The sequence below is a fragment of the Coregonus lavaretus genome (assembly GCF_964263955.1).
Source record: "Coregonus lavaretus genome assembly, chromosome: 27".
In the NCBI taxonomy this organism is placed as follows: domain Eukaryota; kingdom Metazoa; phylum Chordata; class Actinopteri; order Salmoniformes; family Salmonidae; genus Coregonus; species Coregonus lavaretus.
In genome coordinates, this window is record NC_140014.1 from 42,951,058 (window position 1) to 42,975,550 (window position 24,493).

The following is a 24,493-nucleotide window of genomic DNA, read 5'->3' on the forward strand; positions in this document are numbered from 1 at the left end:
ACTTTTTTTTATAGCATAAACATTACACGACAAGTTGGAAATCGCAAATTCAACAATGAGTGGTTTGGAAGGAATCAGTGGCTAACTGCAAGCATTGCAAAGCAATCACTAACCTGCTATTTAGTGGAGTGGCTGTGTGGTCCCAAATCTGGGATTTAAGGGTCTCGTTTGTAAATTTAGAATTACAAACATTCAACATTTGCCGTGCTGTCAATGAAGCATGATTTGTGCCACACTCAAAACAACTGTTAACTCGGAACTGCGAAATCTGTCTTCAGTGGCATTCTCTGGATTTATGGTGCTTTCAAGACAACTGGGAACTCGGGGAAAAGCGAGCTCCGACTGGGGAAAATACGTTTTCAACGGTCATCCAACTCGGAATTGTAAATCTGGAACTCGGGCCTCTTTCTAGAGCTCTGACCTGAAGATCACTGACGTCATCATGATTCGACCTTGTTTTTTCCGAGTTCCCAGTTGTCTTGAAAGCACCATAAATCCAGAGAATGCCGGACTTTGATGACAAAATTTGCCCACGAAGGACTTGGTGTACAGGGAGAACACTGTAAGAACGGCCCATGTTCTGAATTCTGTCGCTGTACATTTTAAAAACTGCTGAACAAATAGTTATATTGACTACGTCCGTCCTAGCTCGCTCATTAATGTCTTAATCGAAATTACGGATTGCCTCTTATTCGCTCGTCGTCCCCTTATGCCATAGTTTGTACATCTCAATTGTCAGTAGAAACCACATTTGTTTAAGCAAGTCAGCCATATCAGCTATGTTTTTTAAAAAGGCAGTAAATGAGGCTGAATGAACGGTTTGGCTGCCAGACGAGGCTCCGCTGATAGCCAGGTGTAGCGGTGGTAAGGTGTTGGGACAGCTTTATGTAGGCCCTAACAGTTTGTGGGCATTTACATGCTAAAATCGCCACTGCACCAGACGGTCAGACCAAACCTCTGTAGTGGGGAGGGAGCTGGGTTTGGTCAGTGTGTGTGTGCAGCAGGAAGTGTGAGAGTGTGAATTGTTGAGTGTAAATTCACATTTTAGTCATTTAGCAGACGCTCTTATCCAGAGCGACTTACAGTTAGTGAGTGCATACATTATTTTTTTATTTTTCATACTGGCCCCCCGTGGGAATCGAACCCACAACCCTGGCGTTGCAAACGCCATGCTCTACCAACTGAGCTACATCCCTGCCGGCCATTCCCTCCCCTACCCTGGACGACGCTGGGCCAATTGTGCGCCGCCCCATGGGTCTCCCGGTCGCGGCCGGCTGTGACTGTGACATGCAGTCTATGTTCAGTGGTGCTCATCTAGGATCAGGTCCCCCCTGTCCACAACATTTTCCAAATCCTATATCAGCACTCCTTCCCAGCTCCAGGTCTAACTGTTTCCTCTGCTATCTCCTTCCCAGCTCCAGGTCTAACTGTTTCCTCTGCTATCTCCTCCCAGCTCCAGGTCTAACTGTGTTTCCTCTGCTATCTCCTCCCAGCTCCAGGTCTAACTGTGTTTCCTCTGCTATCTCCTTCCCAGCTCCAGGTCTAACTGTGTTTCCTCTGCTATCTCCCCCCAGCTCCAGGTCTAACTGTGTTTCCTCTGCTATCTCCTCCCAGCTCCAGGTCTAACTGTGTTTCCTCTGCTATCTCCTTCCCAGCTCCAGGTCTAACTGTGTTTCCTCTGCTATCTCCTTCCCAGCTCCAGGTCTAACTGTGTTTCCTCTGCTATCTCCTTCCCAGCTCCAGGTCTAACTGTGTTTCCTCTGCTATCTCCTTCCCAGCTCCAGGTCTAACTGTGTTTCCTCTGCTATCTCCTTCCCAGCTCCAGGTCTAACTGTGTTTCCTCTGCTATCTCCCCCCAGCTCCAGGTCTAACTGTGTTTCCTCTGCTATCTCCTTCCCAGCTCCAGGTCTAACTGTGTTTCCTCTGCTATCTCCCCCCAGCTCCAGGTCTAACTGTGTTTCCTCTGCTATCTCCCCCCAGCTCCAGGTCTAACTGTGTTTCCTCTGCTATCTCCTTCCCAGCTCCAGGTCTAACTGTTTCCTCTGCTATCTCCCCCCAGCTCCAGGTCTAACTGTGTTTCCTCTGCTATCTCCTTCCCAGCTCCAGGTCTAACTGTGTTTCCTCTGCTATCTCCCCCCAGCTCCAGGTCTAACTGTGTTTCCTCTGCTATCTCCTCCCAGCTCCAGGTCTAACTGTGTTTCCTCTGCTATCTCCCCCCAGCTCCAGGTCTAACTGTGTTTCCTCTGCTATCTCCTCCCAGCTCCAGGTCTAACGGTGTTTCCTCTGCTATCTCCTCCCAGCTCCAGGTGTAACAGTGTTTCCTCTGCTATCTCCTCCCAGCTCCAGGTCTAACTGTTTCCTCTGCTATCTCCTCCCAGCTCCAGGTCTAACTGTGTTTCCTCTGCTATCTCCTCCCAGCTCCAGGTCTAACTGTGTTTCCTCTGCTATCTCCTCCCAGCTCCAGGTCTAACTGTGTTTCCTCTGCTATCTCCCCCCAGCTCCAGGTGTAACTGTTTCCTCTGCTATCTCCTCCCAGCTCCAGGTGTAACTGTGTTTCCTCTGCTATCTCCCCCCAGCTCCAGGTCTAACTGTTTCCTCTGCTATCTCCTCCCAGCTCCAGGTCTAACGGTGTTTCCTCTGCTATCTCCTCCCAGCTCCAGGTGTAACTGTGTTTCCTCTGCTATCTCCTTCCCAGCTCCAGGTCTAACTGTTTCCTCTGCTATCTCCTCCCAGCTCCAGGTGTAACTGTGTTTCCTCTGCTATCTCCTCCCAGCTCCAGGTCTAACTGTGTTTCCTCTGCTATCTCCCCCCAGCTCCAGGTGTAACTGTTTCCTCTGCTATCTCCTCCCAGCTCCAGGTGTAACTGTGTTTCCTCTGCTATCTCCCCCCAGCTCCAGGTCTAACTGTTTCCTCTGCTATCTCCTCCCAGCTCCAGGTCTAACAGTGTTTCCTCTGCTATCTCCTCCCAGCTCCAGGTCTAACTGTGTTTCCTCTGCTATCTCTTCCCAGCTCCAGGTGTAACTGTTTCCTCTGCTATCTCCTCCCAGCTCCAGGTGTAACTGTGTTTCCTCTGCTATCTCTTCCCAGCTCCAGGTGTAACTGTGTTTCCTCTGCTATCTCCTCCCAGCTCCAGGTCTAACTGTGTTTCCTCTGCTATCTCCTCCCAGCTCCAGGTCTAACGGTGTTTCCTCTGCTATCTCCTCCCAGCTCCAGGTGTAACAGTGTTTCCTCTGCTATCTCCTCCCAGCTCCAGGTCTAACTGTTTCCTCTGCTATCTCCTCCCAGCTCCAGGTCTAACTGTGTTTCCTCTGCTATCTCCTCCCAGCTCCAGGTCTAACTGTGTTTCCTCTGCTATCTCCTCCCAGCTCCAGGTCTAACTGTGTTTCCTCTGCTATCTCCCCCCAGCTCCAGGTGTAACTGTTTCCTCTGCTATCTCCTCCCAGCTCCAGGTGTAACTGTGTTTCCTCTGCTATCTCCCCCCAGCTCCAGGTCTAACTGTTTCCTCTGCTATCTCCTCCCAGCTCCAGGTCTAACGGTGTTTCCTCTGCTATCTCCTCCCAGCTCCAGGTCTAACTGTGTTTCCTCTGCTATCTCTTCCCAGCTCCAGGTGTAACTGTTTCCTCTGCTATCTCCTCCCAGCTCCAGGTGTAACTGTGTTTCCTCTGCTATCTCTTCCCAGCTCCAGGTGTAACTGTTTCCTCTGCTATCTCCTCCCAGCTCCAGGTGTAACTGTGTTTCCTCTGCTATCTCCTCCCAGCTCCAGGTGTAACTGTTTCCTCTGCTATCTCCTCCCAGCTCCAGGTCTAACAGTGTTTCCTCTGCTATCTCCTCCCAGCTCCAGGTCTAACTGTTTCCTCTGCTATCTCCTCCCAGCTCCAGGTCTAACTGTGTTTCCTCTGCTATCTCCTCCCAGCTCCAGGTCTAACTGTGTTTCCTCTGCTATCTCCCCCCAGCTCCAGGTGTAACTGTTTCCTCTGCTATCTTCCCAGTCTCAGACCACCCCCACCAGCTCCAGGCATCTCCAGCAGCCAGTCCTGCCTCCTGTCTAAAACGAAGAAGCAGCAGTACTGGGGTCAGGAGGAGGAAGAAGCCTAGACGCCACCACTCTGACAGACTTCCCTCCACAGAGATACACAACGGAGAGGTCAGCACCAGCCCCTCAGGTAAACAGCACCTCAGGTAAACAGCCCCTCAGGTAAACAGCACCTCAGGTAAACAGCCCCTCAGGTAAACAGCCCCTCAGGTAAACAGCCGCTCAGGTAAACAGCCGCTCAGGTAAACAGCCCCTCAGGTAAACAGCCCCTCAGGTAAACAGCCCCTCAGGTAAACAGCCCCTCAGGTAAACAGCCCCTCAGGTAAACAGCCGCTCAGGTAAACAGCCGCTCAGGTAAACAGCCCCTCAGGTAAACAGCCCCTCAGGTAAACAGCCCCTCAGGTAAACAGCCCCTCAGGTAAACAGCCGCTCAGGTAAACAGCCGCTCAGGTAAACAGCCCCTCAGGTAAACAGCCCCTCAGGTAAACAGCCCCTCAGGTAAACAGCCCCTCAGGTAAACAGCCCCTCAGGTAAACAGCCCCTCAGGTAACACAGGAAGCAACATATGAAGCCTATTTTCTGTTAAGTTGTTAGTTATGGTGTTTCCTAATTAACATTTGAAAATTTTGATTCGGGAGCATTTATGTGCCAAATACCAACACACACCTTTTTTATGATGATGTTTATAGTATCATACCTTTATACTCAGTCTCAGTGTATTAGTAATATACACTGAGTGTACAAAACATTAAGAACTCCTGCTCTTTCCATGACAGACTGACCAGGTGAATCCAGGTGAAAGCTATGATCCCTTATTGATGTCACTTGTTAAATCCACTTCAATCAGTGTAGATGAAGGGGAGGAGACAGGTTAAAGAATGATTTTTAAGCCTTGAGACAATTGAGACATGGATTGTGTATGTGTGCCATTCAGAGGGTGAAGATTTAAGTGCCTTTGAACAGGGTTTGGTAGTAGGTGCCAGGCGCACCGGTTCGTGTCAAGAACTGCAACGCTGCTGGGTTTTTCACAATTCAACAGTTTCCCGCGTGTATCAAGAATGGTCCACCACCCAAAGGACATCCAGCCAACTTGACACAACTGTGGGAAGCATTGGAGTCAACATGGTGCCAGCATCCCTGTGGAACGCTTTCGACACCTTCTAGAGTCTGTGCCCCGACGAACTGAGGCTGTTCTGAGGGCAAAAGGGGGTGCAACTCAATATTAGGAAGGCGTTCTTAATGTTTGGTACAGTCGGTGTAGTTCCAACTGTTGTTGTCCTTCAACACCCCCCCCCCCCCCCCAATTTTTTTTTTTTTTTAAACATTTGTAAAGTGGTGTGGTTATCCCACTGGCTATAGGGTGAATGCACCAATTTGTAAGTCGCTCTGGATAAGAGCGTCTGCTAAATGACGTAAATGTGCCCTTGAGCAAGGCACTTAACCCTAATTGCTCCTGTAAGTCGCTCTGGATAAGAGCGTCTGCTAAATGACTAAAATGTAAATGTAAATGTCCCCTGTACTAGACGGAGGTGGAGGATTAGGGCGGTCAGAGTGGGAGGTGTGCCCCGGTGGAAGTCTTCATAGCTGGGTGGTTCCGGCCATGCTGTCTCCTCCCGAGTCCCTGCTCATGGCCTGCATCCGCCGGGGAAACTACATGGAGGCACACCAGGTCAGGACCGAGGGTTACGGCTGGTCCCATTTCACTCGGTACCCTGTCCTCTTGGCCCCAATTCCTTCAATATTTGCAGATCTTTAAGGTGTATGGAATATGGTGAAAGCTTTACAAATACACTGCTTATACTTATTTAGACTCTTCAGATCTGCAAACATTGAAGGGTTAGAGCCAAGGAAATGGCCTAGGGAGTGAGTTAGGACTGGCTGTTGGGGGTATTGTGTGATATGGTCTCTGCTTGGTCCCATTCTGGTCCTTTCACCTGTCTGTAGGTTTCTCTGACCTTTGACCTCTGCGTAGGTGTCTCTGATGTTTGGCCTGGAGGGGTCATCGTGCTGTGGGGAACTGGTCTTCATGGAGCGGTACCGGGACGTCCTGGAGGAGCTGGGTCGCGTGGAGCTGAAGATCGAGACACACTCCTTATCTTCATCCTCCTCCTCCTCAGAGTGCCTGGGAGCGGCCGTGGCTCCCAGCCCGGGGCGGAGTCGGCTAGGAAGTAGTGGGCGTTCCACCCTGCAGGCTATCGGCAGTGCTGCTGCTGCCGGTACGGTTGACATTTTAGTCATTTTGCAGACGCTCTTATCCAGAGACTTACAGTCAGGCCAGTCAACTGAAGTGAAACAATCAAGTACGATTGAAGCAAAACAATTCCATACGATCACAATAAAATGTTCCCAGAACCAGACGTTCCTGTGCATCTGTGTACTTAACTTTAGAGACTGACTGTAGTGTTAGGTTTAGAGACTGACTCCCTGTCTGTAGGTTTAGAGACTGACTCCCTGTCTGTCTGTAGTGTTAGGTTTAGAGACTGACTCCCTGTCTGTAGGTTTAGAGACTGACTCCCTGTCTGTCTGTAGAGTTAGGTTTAGAGACTGACTCCCTGTCTGTCTGTAGAGTTAGGTTTAGAGACTGACTCCCTGTCTGTAGGGTTAGAGACTGACTCCCTGTCTGTCTGTAGAGTTAGGTTTAGAGACTGACTCCCTGTCTGTAGGTTTAGAGACTGACTCCCTGTCTGTCTGTAGAGTTAGGTTTAGAGACTGACTCCCTGTCTGTCTGTAGAGTTAGGTTTAGAGACTGACCTCCTGTCTGTCTGTAGGGTTAGAGACTCACTCCCTGTCTGTATGTTTAGAGACTGACTCCCTGTCTGTATGTTTAGAGACTGACTCCCTGTCTGTATGTTTAGAGACTGACTCCCTGTCTGTAGGGTTAGAGACTGACTCCCTATCTGTAGGGTTAGAGACTGACTCCCTATCTGTAGGGTTAGAGACTGACTCCCTGTCTGTAGGGTTAGAGACTGACTCCCTGTCTGTCTGTAGGGTTAGAGACTGACTCCCTGTCTGTAGGGTTAGAGACTGACTCCCTGTCTGTAGGGTTAGAGACTGACTCCCTGTCTGTCTGTAGGGTTAGAGACTGACTCCCTGTCTGTCTGTAGGGTTAGAGACTGACTCCCTGTCTGTCTGTAGGGTTAGAGACTGACTCCCTGTCTGTCTGTAGGGTTAGAGACTGACTCCCTGTCTGTCTGTAGGGTTAGAGACTGACTCCCTGTCTGTAGGGTTAGAGACTGACTCCCTGTCTGTAGGGTTAGAGACTGACTCCCTGTCTGTAGGGTTAGAGACTGACTCCCTGTCTGTATGTTTAGAGACTGACTCCCTGTCTGTCTGTAGGGTTAGAGACTGACTCCCTGTCTGTAGGGTTAGAGACTGACTCCCTATCTGTCTGTAGGGTTAGAGACTGACTCCCTGTCTGTAGGGTTAGAGACTGACTCCCTGTCTGTAGGTTTAGAGACTGACTCCCTGTCTGTCTGTAGGGTTAGAGACTGACTCCCTGTCTGTAGGGTTAGAGACTGACTCCCTATCTGTAGGGTTAGAGACTGACTCCCTGTCTGTAGGGTTAGAGACTGACTCCCTGTCTGTAGGGTTAGAGACTGACTCCCTGTCTGTAGGGTTAGAGACTGACTCCCTGTCTGTAGGGTTAGAGACTGACTCCCTATCTGTAGGGTTAGAGACTGACTCCCTATCTGTAGGGTTAGAGACTGACTCCATGTCTGTAGGGTTAGAGACTGACTCCCTGTCTGTAGGGTTAGAGACTGACTCCCTGTCTGTAGGGTTAGAGACTGACTCCCTGTCTGTAGGGTTAGAGACTGACTCCCTGTCTGTCTGTAGGGTTAGAGACTGACTCCCTGTCTGTCTGTAGGGTTAGAGACTGACTCCCTGTCTGTCTGTAGGGTTAGAGACTGACTCCCTATCTGTAGGGTTAGAGACTGACTCCCTATCTGTAGGGTTAGAGACTGACTCCCTGTCTGTAGGTTTAGAGACTGACTCCCTATCTGTAGGGTTAGAGACCGACTCCCTGTCTGTAGGTTTAGAGACCGACTCCCTGTCTGTAGGGTTAGAGACTGACTCCCTGTCTGTAGGGTTAGAGACTGACTCCCTGTCTGTCTGTAGGGTTAGAGACTGACTCCCTGTCTGTCTGTAGGGTTAGAGACTGACTCCCTGTCTGTCTGTAGGGTTAGAGACTGACTCCCTGTCTGTAGGGTTAGAGACTGACTCCCTGTCTGTAGGGTTAGAGACTGACTCCCTGTCTGTCTGTAGGGTTAGAGACTGACTCCCTGTCTGTAGGGTTAGAGACTGACTCCCTGTCTGTAGGTTTAGAGACTGACTCCCTGTCTGTAGGGTTAGAGACTGACTCCCTGTCTGTAGGGTTAGAGACTGACTCCCTGTCTGTAGGGTTAGAGACTGACTCCCTGTCTGTCTGTAGGGTTAGAGACTGACCCCCTGTCTGTAGGGTTAGAGACTGACTCCCTGTCTGTCTGTAGGGTTAGAGACTGACCCCCTGTCTGTAGGGTTAGAGACTGACCCCCTGTCTGTAGGGTTAGAGACTGACTCCCTGTCTGTAGGGTTAGAGACTGACTCCCTGTCTGTCTGTAGGGTTAGAGACTGACTCCCTGTCTGTCTGTAGGGTTAGAGACTGACCCCCTGTCTGTAGGGTTAGAGACTGACTCCCTGTCTGTAGGGTTAGAGACTGACTCCCTGTCTGTCTGTAGGGTTAGAGACTGACTCCCTGTCTGTCTGTAGGGTTAGAGACTGACTCCCTGTCTGTCTGTAGGGTTAGAGACTGACTCCCTGTCTGTAGGGTTAGAGACTGACTCCCTGTCTGTCTGTAGGGTTAGAGACTGACTCCCTGTCTGTCTGTAGGGTTAGAGACTGACTCCCTGTCTGTCTGTAGGGTTAGAGACTGACTCCCTGTCTGTCTGTAGGGTTAGAGACTGACTCCCTGTCTGTAGGGTTAGAGACTGACTCCCTGTCTGTCTGTAGGGTTAGAGACTGACTCCCTGTCTGTCTGTAGGGTTAGAGACTGACTCCCTGTCTGTCTGTAGGGTTAGAGACTGACTCCCTGTCTGTCTGTCTGTAGGGTTAGAGACTGACTCCCTGTCTGTAGGGTTAGAGACTGACTCCCTGTCTGTAGAGTTAGAGACTGACTCCCTGTCTGTAGGGTTAGAGACTGACTCCCTGTCTGTAGGGTTAGAGACTGACTCCCTGTCTGTCTGTAGGGTTAGAGACTGACTCTCTGTCTGTAGGGTTAGAGACTGACTCCCTGTCTGTAGGGTTAGAGACTGACTCCCTGTCTGTAGGTTTAGAGACTGACTCCCTGTCTGTAGGTTTAGAGACTGACTCCCTGTCTGTAGGGTTAGAGACCGACTCCCTGTCTGTAGGGTTAGAGACTGACTCCCTGTCTGTAGGGTTAGAGACTGACTCCCTATCTGTCTGTAGGGTTAGAGACTGACTCCCTGTCTGTAGGGTTAGAGACTGACTCCCTGTCTGTAGGTTTAGAGACTGACTCCCTGTCTGTAGGGTTAGAGACTGACTCCCTGTCTGTAGGTTTAGAGACTGACTCCCTGTCTGTCTGTAGGGTTAGAGACTGACTCCCTGTCTGTAGGGTTAGAGACTGACTCCCTGTCTGTAGGGTTAGAGACTGACCCCCTGTATGTTTAGAGACTGACTCCCTGTCTGTATGTTTAGAGACTGACTCCCTGTCTGTATGTTTAGAGACTGACTCCCTGTCTGTATGTTTAGAGACTGACTCCCTGTCTGTAGGGTTAGAGACTGACTCCCTGTCTGTAGGTTTAGAGACTGACTCCCTGTCTGTCTGTAGGGTTAGAGACTGACTCCCTGTCTGTAGGGTTAGAGACTGACCCCCTGTATGTTTAGAGACTGACTCCCTGTCTGTATGTTTAGAGACTGACTCCCTGTCTGTATGTTTAGAGACTGACTCCCTGTCTGTATGTTTAGAGACTGACTCCCTGTCTGTAGGGTTAGAGACTGACTCCCTATCTGTAGGGTTAGAGACTGACTCCCTATCTGTAGGGTTAGAGACTGACTCCCTGTATGTAGGGTTAGAGACTGACTCCCTGTCTGTCTGTAGGGTTAGAGACTGACTCCCTGTCTGTCTGTAGGGTTAGAGACTGACTCCCTGTCTGTAGGTTTAGAGACTGACTCCCTGTCTGTCTGTAGGGTTAGAGACTGACTCCCTGTCTGTCTGTAGGGTTAGAGACTGACTCCCTGTCTGTAGGGTTAGAGACTGACTCCCTGTCTGTCTGTAGGGTTAGAGACTGACTCCCTGTCTGTATGTTTAGAGACTGACTCCCTGTCTGTAGGGTTAGAGACTGACTCCCTGTCTGTAGGGTTAGAGACTGACTCCCTGTCTGTCTGTAGGGTTAGAGACTGACTCCCTGTCTGTAGGGTTAGAGACTGACTCCCTGTCTGTCTGTAGGGTTAGAGACTGACTCCCTGTCTGTAGGGTTAGAGACTGACTCCCTGTCTGTAGGGTTAGAGACTGACTCCCTGTCTGTATGTTTAGAGACTGACTCCCTGTCTGTAGGGTTAGAGACTGACTCCCTGTCTGTAGGGTTAGAGACTGAGTCCCTGTCTGTAGGGTTAGAGACTGACTCCCTGTCTGTAGGGTTAGAGACTGAGTCCCTGTCTGTAGGGTTAGAGACTGACTCCCTGTCTGTCTGTAGGGTTAGAGACTGAGTCCCTGTCTGTAGGGTTAGAGACTGACTCCCTGTCTGTAGGGTTAGAGACTGACTCCCTGTCTGTTTCTCTCTGTCAGGCATGGTGTTCTATTCCATCTCCGACGTGGCAGACCGTCTCCTCTCCACCCCTGGTCGCCCTGTTCCGTCTCTGGAGGAGGGCTACTGGCTGAGCCGCTGTGTCCTGGACCCCCCAGGGACAGGCCTCCTGCACACCCTCCTGGAGGAGCTCAGCCCCCCTGCCATGGCTGCCTTCGACCTGGCCTGCTGTCACTGCCAGCTCTGGAAGACCTCCAGACAGCTACTGGACACGGCAGAGAGACGGCAACACAGCAGCCTAGAGGGAAGAGGTAGGTGGAGTGGGAGTGGGAGGGGGTGAGGTAGGATACGGTGGGATAGGGTAGGATGGGGTGGGGTAGGATGGGATGGGGTGGGGTAGGATGGGATAGGGTAGGATGGGGTAGGGTAGGATGGGATAGGGTAGGATGGGATGGGGTAGGGTAGGATGGGGTAGGGTAGGATGGGGTAGGGTAGGATGGGGTAGGGTAGGATGGGATGGGGTAGGGTGGGATGGGGTGGGGTAGGATGGGATGGGGTAGGATGGGATAGGGTGGGGAAGGATTAGGGCTGTGGTGGTCACGAAATTTCGTCAGCCGGTGATTGTCAAACAAATAACTGTCGGTCTCACTGTAATTTACTGTTAATTAACATAAACACATTTAGCATCTCCTGGCTTCCACACACAGCCTACAAGCCATGTAATATAGCCTACTCCTATAAATCACAATAAATCCATTATTTATTTTAGACAGGCCTAAAGAAACATGATATGAAGGAAATATGGTCTATTTCAGAAGAACAGAATAGCATCCTCTGAGTTGTCCTTATGTTAGGTCCTGATCTGGCTATGCCAAATGGCTGTGGGCTACACTAGTTCATTTAGCAGACAAGATTAGCTTAGAATTTCGTGGCATTATTTTATATTATTTTATAGAATGAAGAATAGAATTGAACAAATCTGAATAAAATAAAGGATGTTTTCTCCAAATGATTTGAGGGAGTGGCCACATGCGGCTGTTCTGTGTTGAGCGGTTAACAAAGAAACAGGTCCTCCTATATGTTTAATTTAGAGTTATTAATGTAACTTTAGTTGTTCTACAAACGTTGGGCTGTATGTTTATCTCCCTAACCTCACGTCCTCTCTGTCCCCTTTCCTCAGGAGACCTAGTGGATCCCTTTCTAACCTTGTATCTCTCCGTACCGTCCCTCAGGAGACCTAGTGGATCCCTTTCTAACCTTGTATCTCTCCATACCGTCCCTCAGGAGACCTAGTGGATCCCTTTCTAACCTTGTATCTCTCCGTACCGTCCCTCAGGAGACCTAGTGGATCCCTTTCTAACCTTGTATCTCTCCGTACCGTCCCTCAGGAGACCTAGTGGATCCCTTTCTAACCTTGTATCTCTCCGTACCGTCCCTCAGGAGACCTAGTGGATCCCTTTCTAACCTTGTATCTCTCCGTACCGTCCCTCGGGAGACCTAGTGGATCCCTTTCTAACATTGTATCTCTCCGTACCGTCCCTCGGGAGACCTAGTGGATCCCTTTCTAACCTTGTATCTCTCCGTACCGTCCCTCAGGAGACCTAGTGGATCCCTTTCTAACCTTGTATCTCTCCGTACCGTCCCTCAGGAGACCTAGTGGATCCCTTTCTAACCTTGTATCTCTCCGTACCGTCCCTCAGGAGACCTAGTGGATCCCTTTCTAACCTTGTATCTCTCCGTACCGTCCCTCAGGAGACCTAGTGGATCCCTTTCTAACCTTGTATCTCTCCGTACCGTCCCTCAGGAGACCTAGTGGATCCCTTTCTAACCTTGTATCTCTCCGTACCGTCCCTCAGGAGACCTAGTGGATCCCTTTCTAACCTTGTATCTCTCCGTACCGTCCCTCAGGAGACCTAGTGGATCCCTTTCTAACCTTGTATCTCTCCGTACCGTTCCTCAGGAGACCTAGTGGATCCCTTTCTAACCTTGTATCTCTCCGTACCGTCCCTCAGGAGACCTAGTGGATCCCTTTCTAACCTTGTATCTCTCCGTACCGTCCCTCAGGAGACCTAGTGGATCCCTTTCTAACCTTGTATCTCTCCGTACCGTCCCTCAGGAGACCTAGTGGATCCCTTTCTAACCTTGTATCTCTCCGTACCGTCCCTCAGGACTGAGGGTGGAACCGAAGGTGAAACACTCCGAGGGTATCCGAGGGTTTCCTGCGGTGCTCCAACAGATTAGCAAGATCCTCAGCCACACGTCTAGTCATAGTGGCAATAAGGGCCCAACCAAGACAGGTGAGTGCATCTGCATTAAAACAGTTGATTTGCCTTGTAATGAATACATTGGAAATCTTACGTACCCAAGCTCTCACAATGTAAAAACATAGGTGGCCTTGGTCTGAATATGCACATAGCCTGGGTACCAGTCTGTTAGTGTTGTCATTCCTCTCCGTGCCATCTGCTACATGGCATGGCACGTTAGCCCTCTACTCTCGTAACCATATACGGGTTGAAAATGGCAGATTTGGACACTGATAAGCACCTACATTGTAACGTAGTGGCAGTACAGTAACATGCTATACATGACGTCAGAGCTCTGTGGCAGTACAGTAACATGCTATACATGACGTCAGAGATCTGTGGCAGTACAGTAACATGCTATACATGACGTCAGAGATCAGTGGCTGTACAGTAACATGCTATACATGACGTCAGAGATCAGTGGCAGTACAGTAACATGCTATACATGACGTCAGAGCTCTGTGGCAGTACAGTAACATGCTATACACGACGTCAGAGATCAATGGCAGTACAGTAACATGCTATACATGATGTCAGAGATCAGTGGCAGTACAGTAACATGCTATACATGACGTCAGAGCTCTGTGGCAGTACAGTAACATGCTATACATGATGTCAGAGATCAGTGGCAGTACAGTAACATGCTATACATGACGTCAGAGATCTGTGGCAGTACAGTAACATGCTATACATGACATCAGAGCTCTGTGGCAGTACAGTAACATGCTATACATGATATCAGAGCTCAGTGGCTGTACAGTAACATGCTATACATGACGTCAGAGCTCAGCGGCTGTACAGTAACATGCTATACATGACGTCAGAGCTCTGTGGCAGTACAGTAACATGCTATACATGATGTCAGAGATCAGTGGCTGTACAGTAACATGCTATACATGACGTCAGAGATCAGTGGCTGGACAGTAACATGCTATACATGACGTCAGAGCTATTTTTTTTAACGACACACACAATACCCCATAATGTAAAAGTGGAATTTGGTTTATAGAAAAATAAATTACAATTAAAAGCTGAAGTGTTTTTGAGTCAATAAGTATTCAACCCCTTTGTTATGGCAAGCCTAAATAAGTTCATGAGTAAACGTGTGCTTAACAAGTCACATAATAAGTTGCATGGACTCACTCTGTGTGCAATAATAGTGTTTAAAATGATTTTGGAATTACTTCCTCATCTCTGCACCCCACACATGCAATTATCTGTAAGGTCCCTCAATCGAGTAGTGAATTACAAGCATAGATTCAACCACAAAGAACAGGGAGGTTTTTCAATGCAAAGAAGGGCACCTATTGGGAAAAAAAGCAGATGCTGAATATCCCTTTGAGCATGGTGAAGTTATTAATTAGGCTTTGGCAAGGTGTTGTGACATTTTTATTGTCCCCAGCACAAGGTGCACCTGTGTAATGATCATGCTGTTTAATCAGCTTCTTGATATGCCACACCTGTCAGGTGGATGGATTATCTTGGCAAAGGATAAATAATCACTAACAGGGATGTCAACTAATTTTAGAAATAAGCTTTTTTTTGCGAATTGCACATTTCTGGGATCTTTTATTTCAGGTCATGAAACATGGGACTAACACTTTTTTAAATATTTTTGTTCAGTATGAAATTCACATAAAATCAACAGTGTATTATTTGGATTCAGTATTGTCAGGTGAACTTTTCTCCTCACATTTAGTCTTAATAATTTTCCCTTAATTTCCAAACTCTTCCCTTTGAATTCAACCATGGTAATGCTTATACTTTCCATATTTCTTCTGTAAGAAACATTTCAATTTAGCCAATTCCCAGGAGTGTAAGGGGTTAATACAAAACGGTTCTGGATTTTCAGACAGAAGAGTTGAAAGTTAATGTTCATTGTTTCTCTCTCCCTGTCTGCTCCCTGCTGTGTTCATTCTAGAAACCGCTGTGGAGGACAACGCTTTGTCCAGTCCATTAGGCTGCTGTATACAGGAGGTGTTGCTGTGCTGCCACCCTGTGCTGAGTGAGGAAGGCATTGCTACCCGGCTGAGCCTGGCACAGCACCTGGAGATCACCCTGCAGACCCTGTCCACCGCTACAGACACCACGGGTCAGTTACAGACCCTGTCCACTGCTACAGACACCACAGGTTAGTTACAGACCCTGTCCACCGCTACAGACACCACAGGTCAGTTACAGACCCTGTCCACCGCTACAGCAGACACCACAGGTCAGTTACAGACCCTGTCCACCGCTACAGACACCACAGGTCAGTTACAGACCCTGTCCACCGCTACAGACACCACAGGTCACTTACAGACCCTGTCCACCGCTACAGACACCACAGGTCACTTACAGACCCTGTCCACCGCTACAGACACCACAGGTCACTTACAGACCCTGTCCACCGCTACAGACACCCCAGGTCAGTTACAGACCCTGTCCACTGCTACAGACACCACAGGTTAGTTACAGACCCTGTCCACCGCTACAGACACCACAGGTCAGTTACAGACCCTGTCCACCGCTACAGCAGACACCACAGGTCAGTTACAGACCCTGTCCACCGCTACAGACACCACGGGTCAGTTACAGACCATGTCCACCGCTACAGACACCACAGGTCAGTTACAGACCCTGTCCACCGCTAGAGACACCACAGGTCAGTTACAGACCCTGTCCACTGCTAGAGACACCCCGGGTCAGTTACAGACCCTGTCCACCGCTACAGCAGACACCACAGGTCAGTTACAGACCCTGTCCACCGCTACAGACACCACAGGTCAGTTACAGACCCTGTCCACCGCTACAGACACCACAGGTCAGTTACGGACCCTGTCCACCGCTACAGCAGACACCACAGGTCAGTTACAGACCCTGTCCACCGCTACAGACACCACAGGTCAGTTACAGACCCTGTCCACCGCTACAGCAGACACCACAGGTCAGTTACAGACCCTGTCCACCGCTACAGACACCACAGGTTAGTTACAGACCCTGTCCACCGCTACAGACACCACAGGTCAGTTACAGACCCTGTCCACCGCTAGAGACACCACAGGTCAGTTACAGACCCTGTCCACCGCTACAGACACCACAGGTCAGTTACAGACCCTGTCCACCGCTACAGACACCACAGGTCAGTTACAGACCCTGTCCACCGCTACAGACACCACAGGTCAGTTACAGACCCTGTCCACCGCTACAGCAGACACCACAGGTCAGTTACAGACCCTGTCCACCGCTAGAGACACCACAGGTCAGTTACAGACCCTGTCCACCGCTACAGACACCACAGGTCAGTTACAGACCCTGTCCACCGCTACAGCAGACACCACAGGTCAGTTACAGACCCTGTCCACCGCTACAGACACCACAGGTCAGTTACAGACCCTGTCCACCGCTACAGCAGACACCACAGGTCAGTTACAGACCCTGTCCACCGCTACAGACACCACAGGTCAGTTACAGACCCTGTCCACCGCTACAGACACCACAGGTTAGTTACAGACCCTGTCCACCGCTACAGACACCACAGGTCAGTTACAGACCCTGTCCACCGCTACAGACACCACAGGTCAGTTACAGACCCTGTCCACCGCTACAGCAGACACCACAGGTCAGTTACAGACCCTGTCCACCGCTACAGACACCACAGGTCAGTTACAGACCCTGTCCACCGCTACAGACACCCCAGGTCAGTTACAGACCCTGTCCACCGCTACAGACACCACAGGTCAGTTACAGACCCTGTCCACCGCTACAGACACCACAGGTCAGTTACAGACCCTGTCCACCGCTACAGACACCACAGGTCAGTTACAGACCCTGTCCACCGCCTTAGACACCACAGGTCAGTTACAGACCCTGTCCACCGCTACAGACACCACAGGTCACTTACAGACCCTGTCCACCGCTACAGACACCACAGGTCAGTTACAGACCCTGGCCACCGCTACAGACACCACAGGTCAGTTACAGACCCTGTCCACCGCTACAGACACCACAGGTCAGTTACAGACCCTGTCCACCGCTACAGACACCACAGGTCAGTTACAGACCCTGTCCACCGCTACAGACACCACAGGTCAGTTACAGACCCTGTCCACCGCCTTAGACACCACAGGTCAGTTACAGACCCTGTCCACCGCCTTAGACACCACAGGTCACTTACAGACCCTGTCCACCGCTACAGACACCACAGGTCAGTTACAGACCCTGTCCACCGCTACAGACACCCCAGGTCAGTTACAGACCCTGTCCACCGCTACAGACACCACAGGTCAGTTACAGACCCTGTCCACCGCTACAGACACCACAGGTCAGTTACAGACCCTGTCCACCGCTACAGACACCACAGGTCAGTTACAGACCCTGTCCACCGCTACAGACACCACAGGTCAGTTACAGACCCTGTCCACCGCTACAGACACCACAGGTCAGTTACAGACCCTGTCCACCGCTACAGACACCCCAGGTCAGTTACAGACCCTGGCCAGGTTAGCACCACAGGTCAGTTACAGACCCTGGCCAGGTCAGCACCACCGTTGTATATGTGTATTACCGTTGGGGCCGGGAGTTTTTCCTTGACCTGACCAGGAACAGTTTGGGACCCAGGTTACGTGGTCAAGTAAACCTCTTATTTTAAATATAAGCATGTTTAACTGTACTAGAATGGAGGGTCATGTTATTATATAGTGGAGGGTCGTGGTGGTGGTGCCCTCCAAGCGGTAGAGCAGGCCCGTCTGAAGGGTTTGAGTGTTTAGGGTTAAGGGGCTAGTATTAGTGTATAACTAAATGCATAATGTGTTGTGTCCCTAATAGTGGAAGGGCGTGCTGGTGGTGCCCTCCTAGCAGCGCTGGTTGAGCAGGCCAGTCTGAAACAGTCGGAGTTGGAATCCCACCCGGTCCGCTCCTCCATGAAGCAGCTGCTACGTTCCCTAGACCAGCTGTGTCCCTTGGAGCCCCAGGGCGCCCCCTGCAGGCCAGACTACATGAGGAGCTTTGTGGACTACGTCAACACGCTGGCTTCGGTGTTAGTACGCAGCCTGGGATCTGAAGGTGAGTGTGTTTTTCCTCTGTGTGGGTCAGTTGGTAGAGCTTGGGCGCTTGCAACATCATGGGTTTGATTCCCGCTGGGGCCACCCATATGAAAATGTATGCACGTGTAGCACTTTACTCCTCAGCCATAAGTGTCTACTTTTGCGCGGCTCAAGCGCTAGCCTTTGAGCGGCTTGATCGGTAGAGATTCTTAAGGGGTCCCGGGTTCGAGCCAGGTATTTGCCTAATCGGGAGGAAGTGGTACTCGCTAAGCAAGCAGCGGCAGGAAGTCTAGCATTTTAAGAGCGTTGGGACAGTAACTGAAAGGTTGTTGGTTCGAATCCCCGAGACGACTAGGTGAAGAATCTGTCTGTGCCCTTGAGCAATGCACTTAACTTGTAATTGCTCCTGTAGGTCACTTTGGGTAAGAGCGTCTGCTGAAATACTAAAACGCTTGATGCTTTGGATATGAGCGACAAATCTAATTTTATTCGTCACGTACAGAGTTTACAGCTGGTATAGACGGTGCAGTGAAACGCTTAAGGTTCCGCTAAATGGCATATTGTTATTATATGAATACTGGTCTCCATGGAAACACTCTGTGTTGGCGTCACGCTTTTCAAACTGAGGTACTGCCTGAACATAGATGGTATTTTTATTTTTGCTAAATGTTGGCTACAGTGTGTTGGACTGAACTTGACCCTGGTTTGTACTTGGGTACTGATACAACGTTTAGCTGCAAATGTGTGTGCTATGAAAATACATTTTTAAAGCTGGAATCCTTAATTGGTCAAACTGGCACATCCGTTTTTGAGATATTACAACAACAAAGAAGTTACTGCAAACAACCAACACTGTTTTTTTTCTTCAGACATCATTGCACGCGCGATATAACAGCAGAATATGGAAAGAATTTTATTTTACTCTACTCTCCTCCGTTTCTCCTCTGTTTCTCCTCCGCTTCTCCTCCGCTTCTCCTCCGTTTCTCCTCCGTTTCTCCTCTGTTTCTCCTCCGTTTCTCCTCCGTTTCTCCTCTGCTTCTCCTCCGTTTCTCCTCCGTTTCTCCTCCGCTTCTCCTCCGCTTCTCCTCCGCTTCTCCTCCGCTTCTCCTCCGTTTCTCCTCCGTTTCTGCTCCGTTTCTCCTCCGTTTCTCCTCCGTTTCTCCTCCGTTTCTCCTCCGTTTCTCCTCCGCTTCTCCTCCGTTTCTCCTCCGTTTCTCCTCCGTTTCTCCTCCGCTTCTCCTCCGCTTCTCCTCCGTTTCTCCTCCGTTTCTCCTCCGTTTCTGCTCCGTTTCTCCTCCGTTTCTCCTCCGCTTCTCCTCCGCTTCTCCTCCGCTTCTCCTCCGCTTCTCCTCCGTTTCTCCTCCGCTTCTCCTCCGTTTCTCCTCCGTTTCTCCTCCGTTTCTCCTCTGTTTCTCCTCCGTTTCTCCTCCGTTTCTCCTCTGTTTCTCCTCCGTTTCTCCTCTGTTTCAACAACAAAACGATAACAAAGGTGCTGGGGGGCGAACAGTGGTGTTGTTTCCCCGCATGTGAATGTGACCTTTAAATAGAATATACACTGAATGAACACCTTCCTAATATTCAGTTGCACCCCCTTTTGCCCTCAGAACAGCCACAATTTGTCGGGGCATGGACTCTACAAGGTGTCGAATGCATTCCACAGGGATGCTGGCCCATGTTGACTCCAATGCTTCCCACGGTTGTGTCAAGTTGGCTGGATGTCCTTTGGGTGGTGGACCATTCTTGACGCACATGAGCGTGAAAAACCCCAGCAGCGTTGCAGTTCTTGACACAAACCGGTGCGCCTGGCACCTACTACCATACCCCGTTCATAGGCACTTAAATATTTTGTCTTGCCCGTGTTCACCCTCTGAATGGCACACACACACAATCCATGTCTCAATTGTCTCAAGGCTTAAAAAATCATTCTATAACCTGATTTTTGAAGTTGATTTAACAAGTGACATCAATAAGTGATCCTCTGTAGCTCAGCTGGTAGAGCACGGCGCTTGTAACGCCAAGGTAGTGGGTTCGATCCCCGGGACCACCCATACACAAAAAATTTATGCACGCATGACTGTAAGTCGCTTTGGATAAAAGCGTCTGCTAAATGGCATATTATATTATTATATTATTATTATTATAGCTTTCATCTGGATTAACCTGGTCCGTCTGTCATGGAAAGAGCAGGTTTTGTACAACTCGGTGTATATTAAGTCTCTTGTCTCTCTTCTCAGACCAATGCAGTGAGGTGAAGTTGGGGAACCCTCTGCTGGTGCTCCTCCAGGCTCCGTCTCAGCTGCTCTCTCACCTGCTGTTTGACCGACAGGTGGCTCCAGACAGGTAGGAGCACCATACCCGTCCTCCTTTATTAAGCCAAGGGAGCACCATACCCGTCCTCCTTTATTAAGCCAAGGGAGCACCATACCCGTCCTCCTTTATTAACCCAAGGGAGCACCATACCCGTCCTCCTTTATTAAGCCAAGGGAGCACCATACCCGTCCTCCTTTATTAACCCAAGGGAGCACCATACCCGTCCTCCTTTATTAAGCCAAGGGAGCACCATACCCGTCCTCCTTTATTAAGCTAAGGGAGCACCATACCCGTCCTCCTTTATTAAGCCAAGGGAGCCCATGGCTTAGAGAGGCAGTATCACGAGTCATAATTTCGTGCTCTTTCACTCACTGAATTCAAACAATTTCAGCACTTACGAGCTTGCGTGTTTTTAACTGTTGTGATATGAATGAGTGCGTTTCGTTCTACGTCCTACTGTTGTGTGTGTGTGTGTGTGTGTGTGTGTGTGTGTGTGTGTGTGTGTGTGTGTGTGTGTGTGCCATCACACTAACATCCTATTCTCTCCCCCTGTTACCCTCCCTCCCTCTCGCTAGAGTGTTGTCTCTGTTGCAGCAGGAGGGTCTGCGTCTGAGTGTCCAGCAGGTGATCGTGCAGCGCTGCTGTGAGGCTCTGCCTGTGTGGGACTGGTGCCCCGAACCAAAGAGGGAAGCTAGTCTCGGGGGAGAGGCTGGGCAGGGGCAAGGGCAGACCGTACCAGGGGAAGGGGTGTTTAGGACTGCCAGCCTGGCAGCGCTGCTGCAGCTACATACCCAAGAACACATGCCAACGCTGGGCATTACCGAGCCTCAGTCCGACCCCCGCAGCTCTGAATCCGAAGCCTCGCTGGAGGATCTCCGAGCAACTACACCTCCCGTCCTCATCTTGTCCAGCTCTTCTCTTTCACCTTCACGACCAGCTTCCTCCTCCTCTTCCTCCTCTTTTCTCCTCACACCATCAGCCCTGTCCTTCCTCAAATCCCGCTCCCCTCTCCTGGCCACCCTTGCCTGTCTGAGTGCCAGTCCAAGAGGCGCTGCCCGGGTACAGCCGTCCGGTTGGCTGGTGTTCCGGGGCGGGGGGCGTAAAGAGTGTGTGCTCGACGGGGAGCAGATCTCCAGGGAGGGGGACAGCCTGCTCAGAGACTTCCCCATCCTGAGGGCCTACCTGGGGGCCATGGTTCAGCCTGTCCTGGGTACTTCGCTGGGGGCTGGGGAGGAGGGAGCCGGTGGTGGAGGTAAGATCGTGTTTTGCTTTTCATGTATTGTGTATATAGATATGTATAGTGTAATTGTTGTTTATTGATGTGTTCATCTGCAAAACAGACTGTGGTCTCAGCATGACTCCCTGCTTAAAGTGAACTGACAGCGTTTGAACTACTTTGCAGATATGAAACAGACAATCATTTTATCACTCAAAAATATCAAATTCCCAGTTTACGCTACAAAACCAACTTTATAAGACGTTTTAAAAATAGGTTATATCTGACTGAACATTCCATGATGTACACTGAGGCAGAATAGATGGATGCGGTTCAATGCATGATTAATATAATTCACCAATACATTTCTTGGTAGTCCAAAACATATTGCTATCAGGTTGTAAATCACAGCTGGCCTGCTACATTGTTTGCTGCCTCCATTCGGGATGCGGTGTTTCATTTTCAATTACTCAATATTTTGGACAAAAACGGACGACTGTAACTAAGGCTGGGAATGTCAATACAATCATAGCAAAGGCAACGATCACAATTCAGTCATAACGTGGCTAATAGGCTAGCGTGTCTATTTATGTAGCAAGCTAAAAATCGAGAGCCTATCGTTAGCTAGATAGCTAGCTAGCTGCTAGGTGGATGTCATGTCATTGGAGGAGTGGGTGGGTGAGTGACTGGCTTTTTCCCTTATTGTTTTTTGGTGGCTATACACCGCTAGAGATGCAGGTGTCATTTGGTTAGCTAGCAAGAACATGAACGACTGTTATCCAGTTAGCTAGCATATCTCTTGAGTTCGCAAATTCACTCTGGCTATCTACTCCGATTTCAGAGCACTCTCGTCTGAGTGTGCCAGAGCGCAGAACAACTGATGAATTTAGGAACGTGCAACACCCGCTGAATATGGCCGGTGTCAGTAAACGTAGACGAAAAAAGTAATAGTTAGCCAAGAACGCTCTAGATCACATGTAAACAGCCTAACCAGCTCTGCTACGGCGAGTAAAATGGTCAGAGTGAGGTGTTCTCTCATTTGTGTCTGGAAGTAGCTAGCTAGTAAGCTAGCCAACTTTAGCCAGTTAGCTTGGGTGCTTGGTTGGGCCAAGCATGCAACATTGGCAGGCAAGCTGCAGAATGACTAGTAGGCTACAATTCCCCATCGTTTATCTGTGCAATTTTGACGGCCAACTAGCTGAAAAAGTTAGAGAGGGTTTATCTAATGTTCTTTCGTTAGATTTTAGCTCATCTTGCTCTGGCTAGCATTAGTTGTTGATGTGCATCACTGAGCCTACCTTTTCATGGTTGTTTGATCAATAGGACTGTAAAGTTCCCAAATGTAAGAGGACTCCTGTGGTATTTGCAGAAATCCATTCAGGTGTATTTTGTGGCTTTTGGCGAATGTGTTCTAATGATCTAAAGTTGTGCTGTTGTAAACACAAAGTCCAGTTCAAAGTGAATGATGTCAGGCCTGTGTGGCAAATGGCTTGTTTGCATATAGGGCTACTGTAGCTCTGATTGGCTACGGCGCACCGGTCTGCGTAGAGGTCCTGGATGAGACAGATGTTTTTATTAGGTTTTATTTCCTGTCTATTAATTGTCCGCAGCCAATCAGAGCTACAGTAGCCCTATATGCAAACGCACGGCCGCTTTCCCACTCTATATTGCTATAGAATTTTCACAATTGCCTTAGCATACGTAATTCCCAAACATTCTAAGAATTTATGAAAATGTAAAAATGACCATATATAAGTGCTCGCTTGTCAGAAAATGTTTTTAACCACCTGGAGGTGGTGTATATGAACAGATTTTAATAAGATTTCATGTTGCTAAAATGCTGTCAGTTCCACTTTTAAATAAAGGTTCGATAAAACAATTGAATCAAACTTTATTTATATAGCACACTTCTTACAAAAAAATGCAGTTCAAAATAAATGAAATAATAACACATTTCTAGACAAAAATGAAATGAAGATGGATTTTATTTGCTGTTTTCACAGAAATGTGCCTTGCATCATCAAACCATTACAAGTTATACAACTAACTACAGACAATATATCAAAACAAAAGCATATAGAGATCTGTAAAAAAAAAAAACTCACAGATCAGGATCCACTGCCAAGTGCAGATAAGTGTATGTAGGTCAATGTGCAGGGATCGAAATTAAGCTAGCCAACTAGCCCGAGGCTAGTACTTTTCAGACCGGGCTAGTAGAATATTAGCTAGATGCTAGTAGAAACATTAGCTAGATCCTAGTAGAACATTAGCTAGAGGCTAGTACTTTTCAGACCGGCTAGTAGAACATTAGCTAGAGGCTAGTAGAAAACTATACTAGCTAGAGTCTAGTAGAACATTAGCTTGAAGCTAGTACTTTTCAGACCAGGCTAGTAGAACATTAGCTAGAGGCTAGTAGAACATTAGCTAGAGGCTAGTAGAATATTAGCTAGAGGCTAGTACTTTTCATACCGGCTAGTAGAACATTAGCTAGCGGCTAGTAGAACATTAGCTAGAGGCTAGTAGAACATTAGCTAGAGGCTAGTAGAATATTAGCTAGAGGCTAGTACTTTTCAGACCAGGCTAGTAGAACATTAGCTAGCGGCTAGTAGAACATTAGCTAGAGGCTAGCCTCTAGCTAATATTCTACTAGCCTCTAGCTAATGTTCTACTAGCCTCTAGCTAATGTTCTACTTCCCACCGGGGGCCAGTATAAAAAAAAAAAAAAAAAAAAAAAAAAAAAATTGTGTTCACTAACTGTAAGTCGCTCTGGATAAGAGCGTCTGCTAAATGACTAAAATGTAAATGTAAATGTACTTTTCAGACCAGGCTAGTAGAACATTAGCTAGAGGCTAGTAGAACATTAGCTA

The 24,493-nt window shown here is 49.0% G+C and overlaps 1 protein-coding gene across 1 annotated transcript in view; it reads left to right on the top strand.

Moving 5' to 3' along the window:
- Positions 1-24,493, top strand: part of zfyve26 (zinc finger, FYVE domain containing 26) — a 113,179-nt gene that overhangs the window by 20,919 nt on the left and 67,767 nt on the right. Inside the window, 9 exon segments of the mRNA XM_084143898.1 lie at positions 3,990-4,163; positions 5,557-5,702; positions 6,006-6,249; positions 10,815-11,084; positions 12,942-13,070; positions 14,998-15,168; positions 17,883-18,119; positions 20,335-20,440; positions 20,986-21,662. Of these exon segments, the coding sequence (XP_084000024.1) occupies positions 3,990-4,163; positions 5,557-5,702; positions 6,006-6,249; positions 10,815-11,084; positions 12,942-13,070; positions 14,998-15,168; positions 17,883-18,119; positions 20,335-20,440; positions 20,986-21,662 (2,154 nt within the window).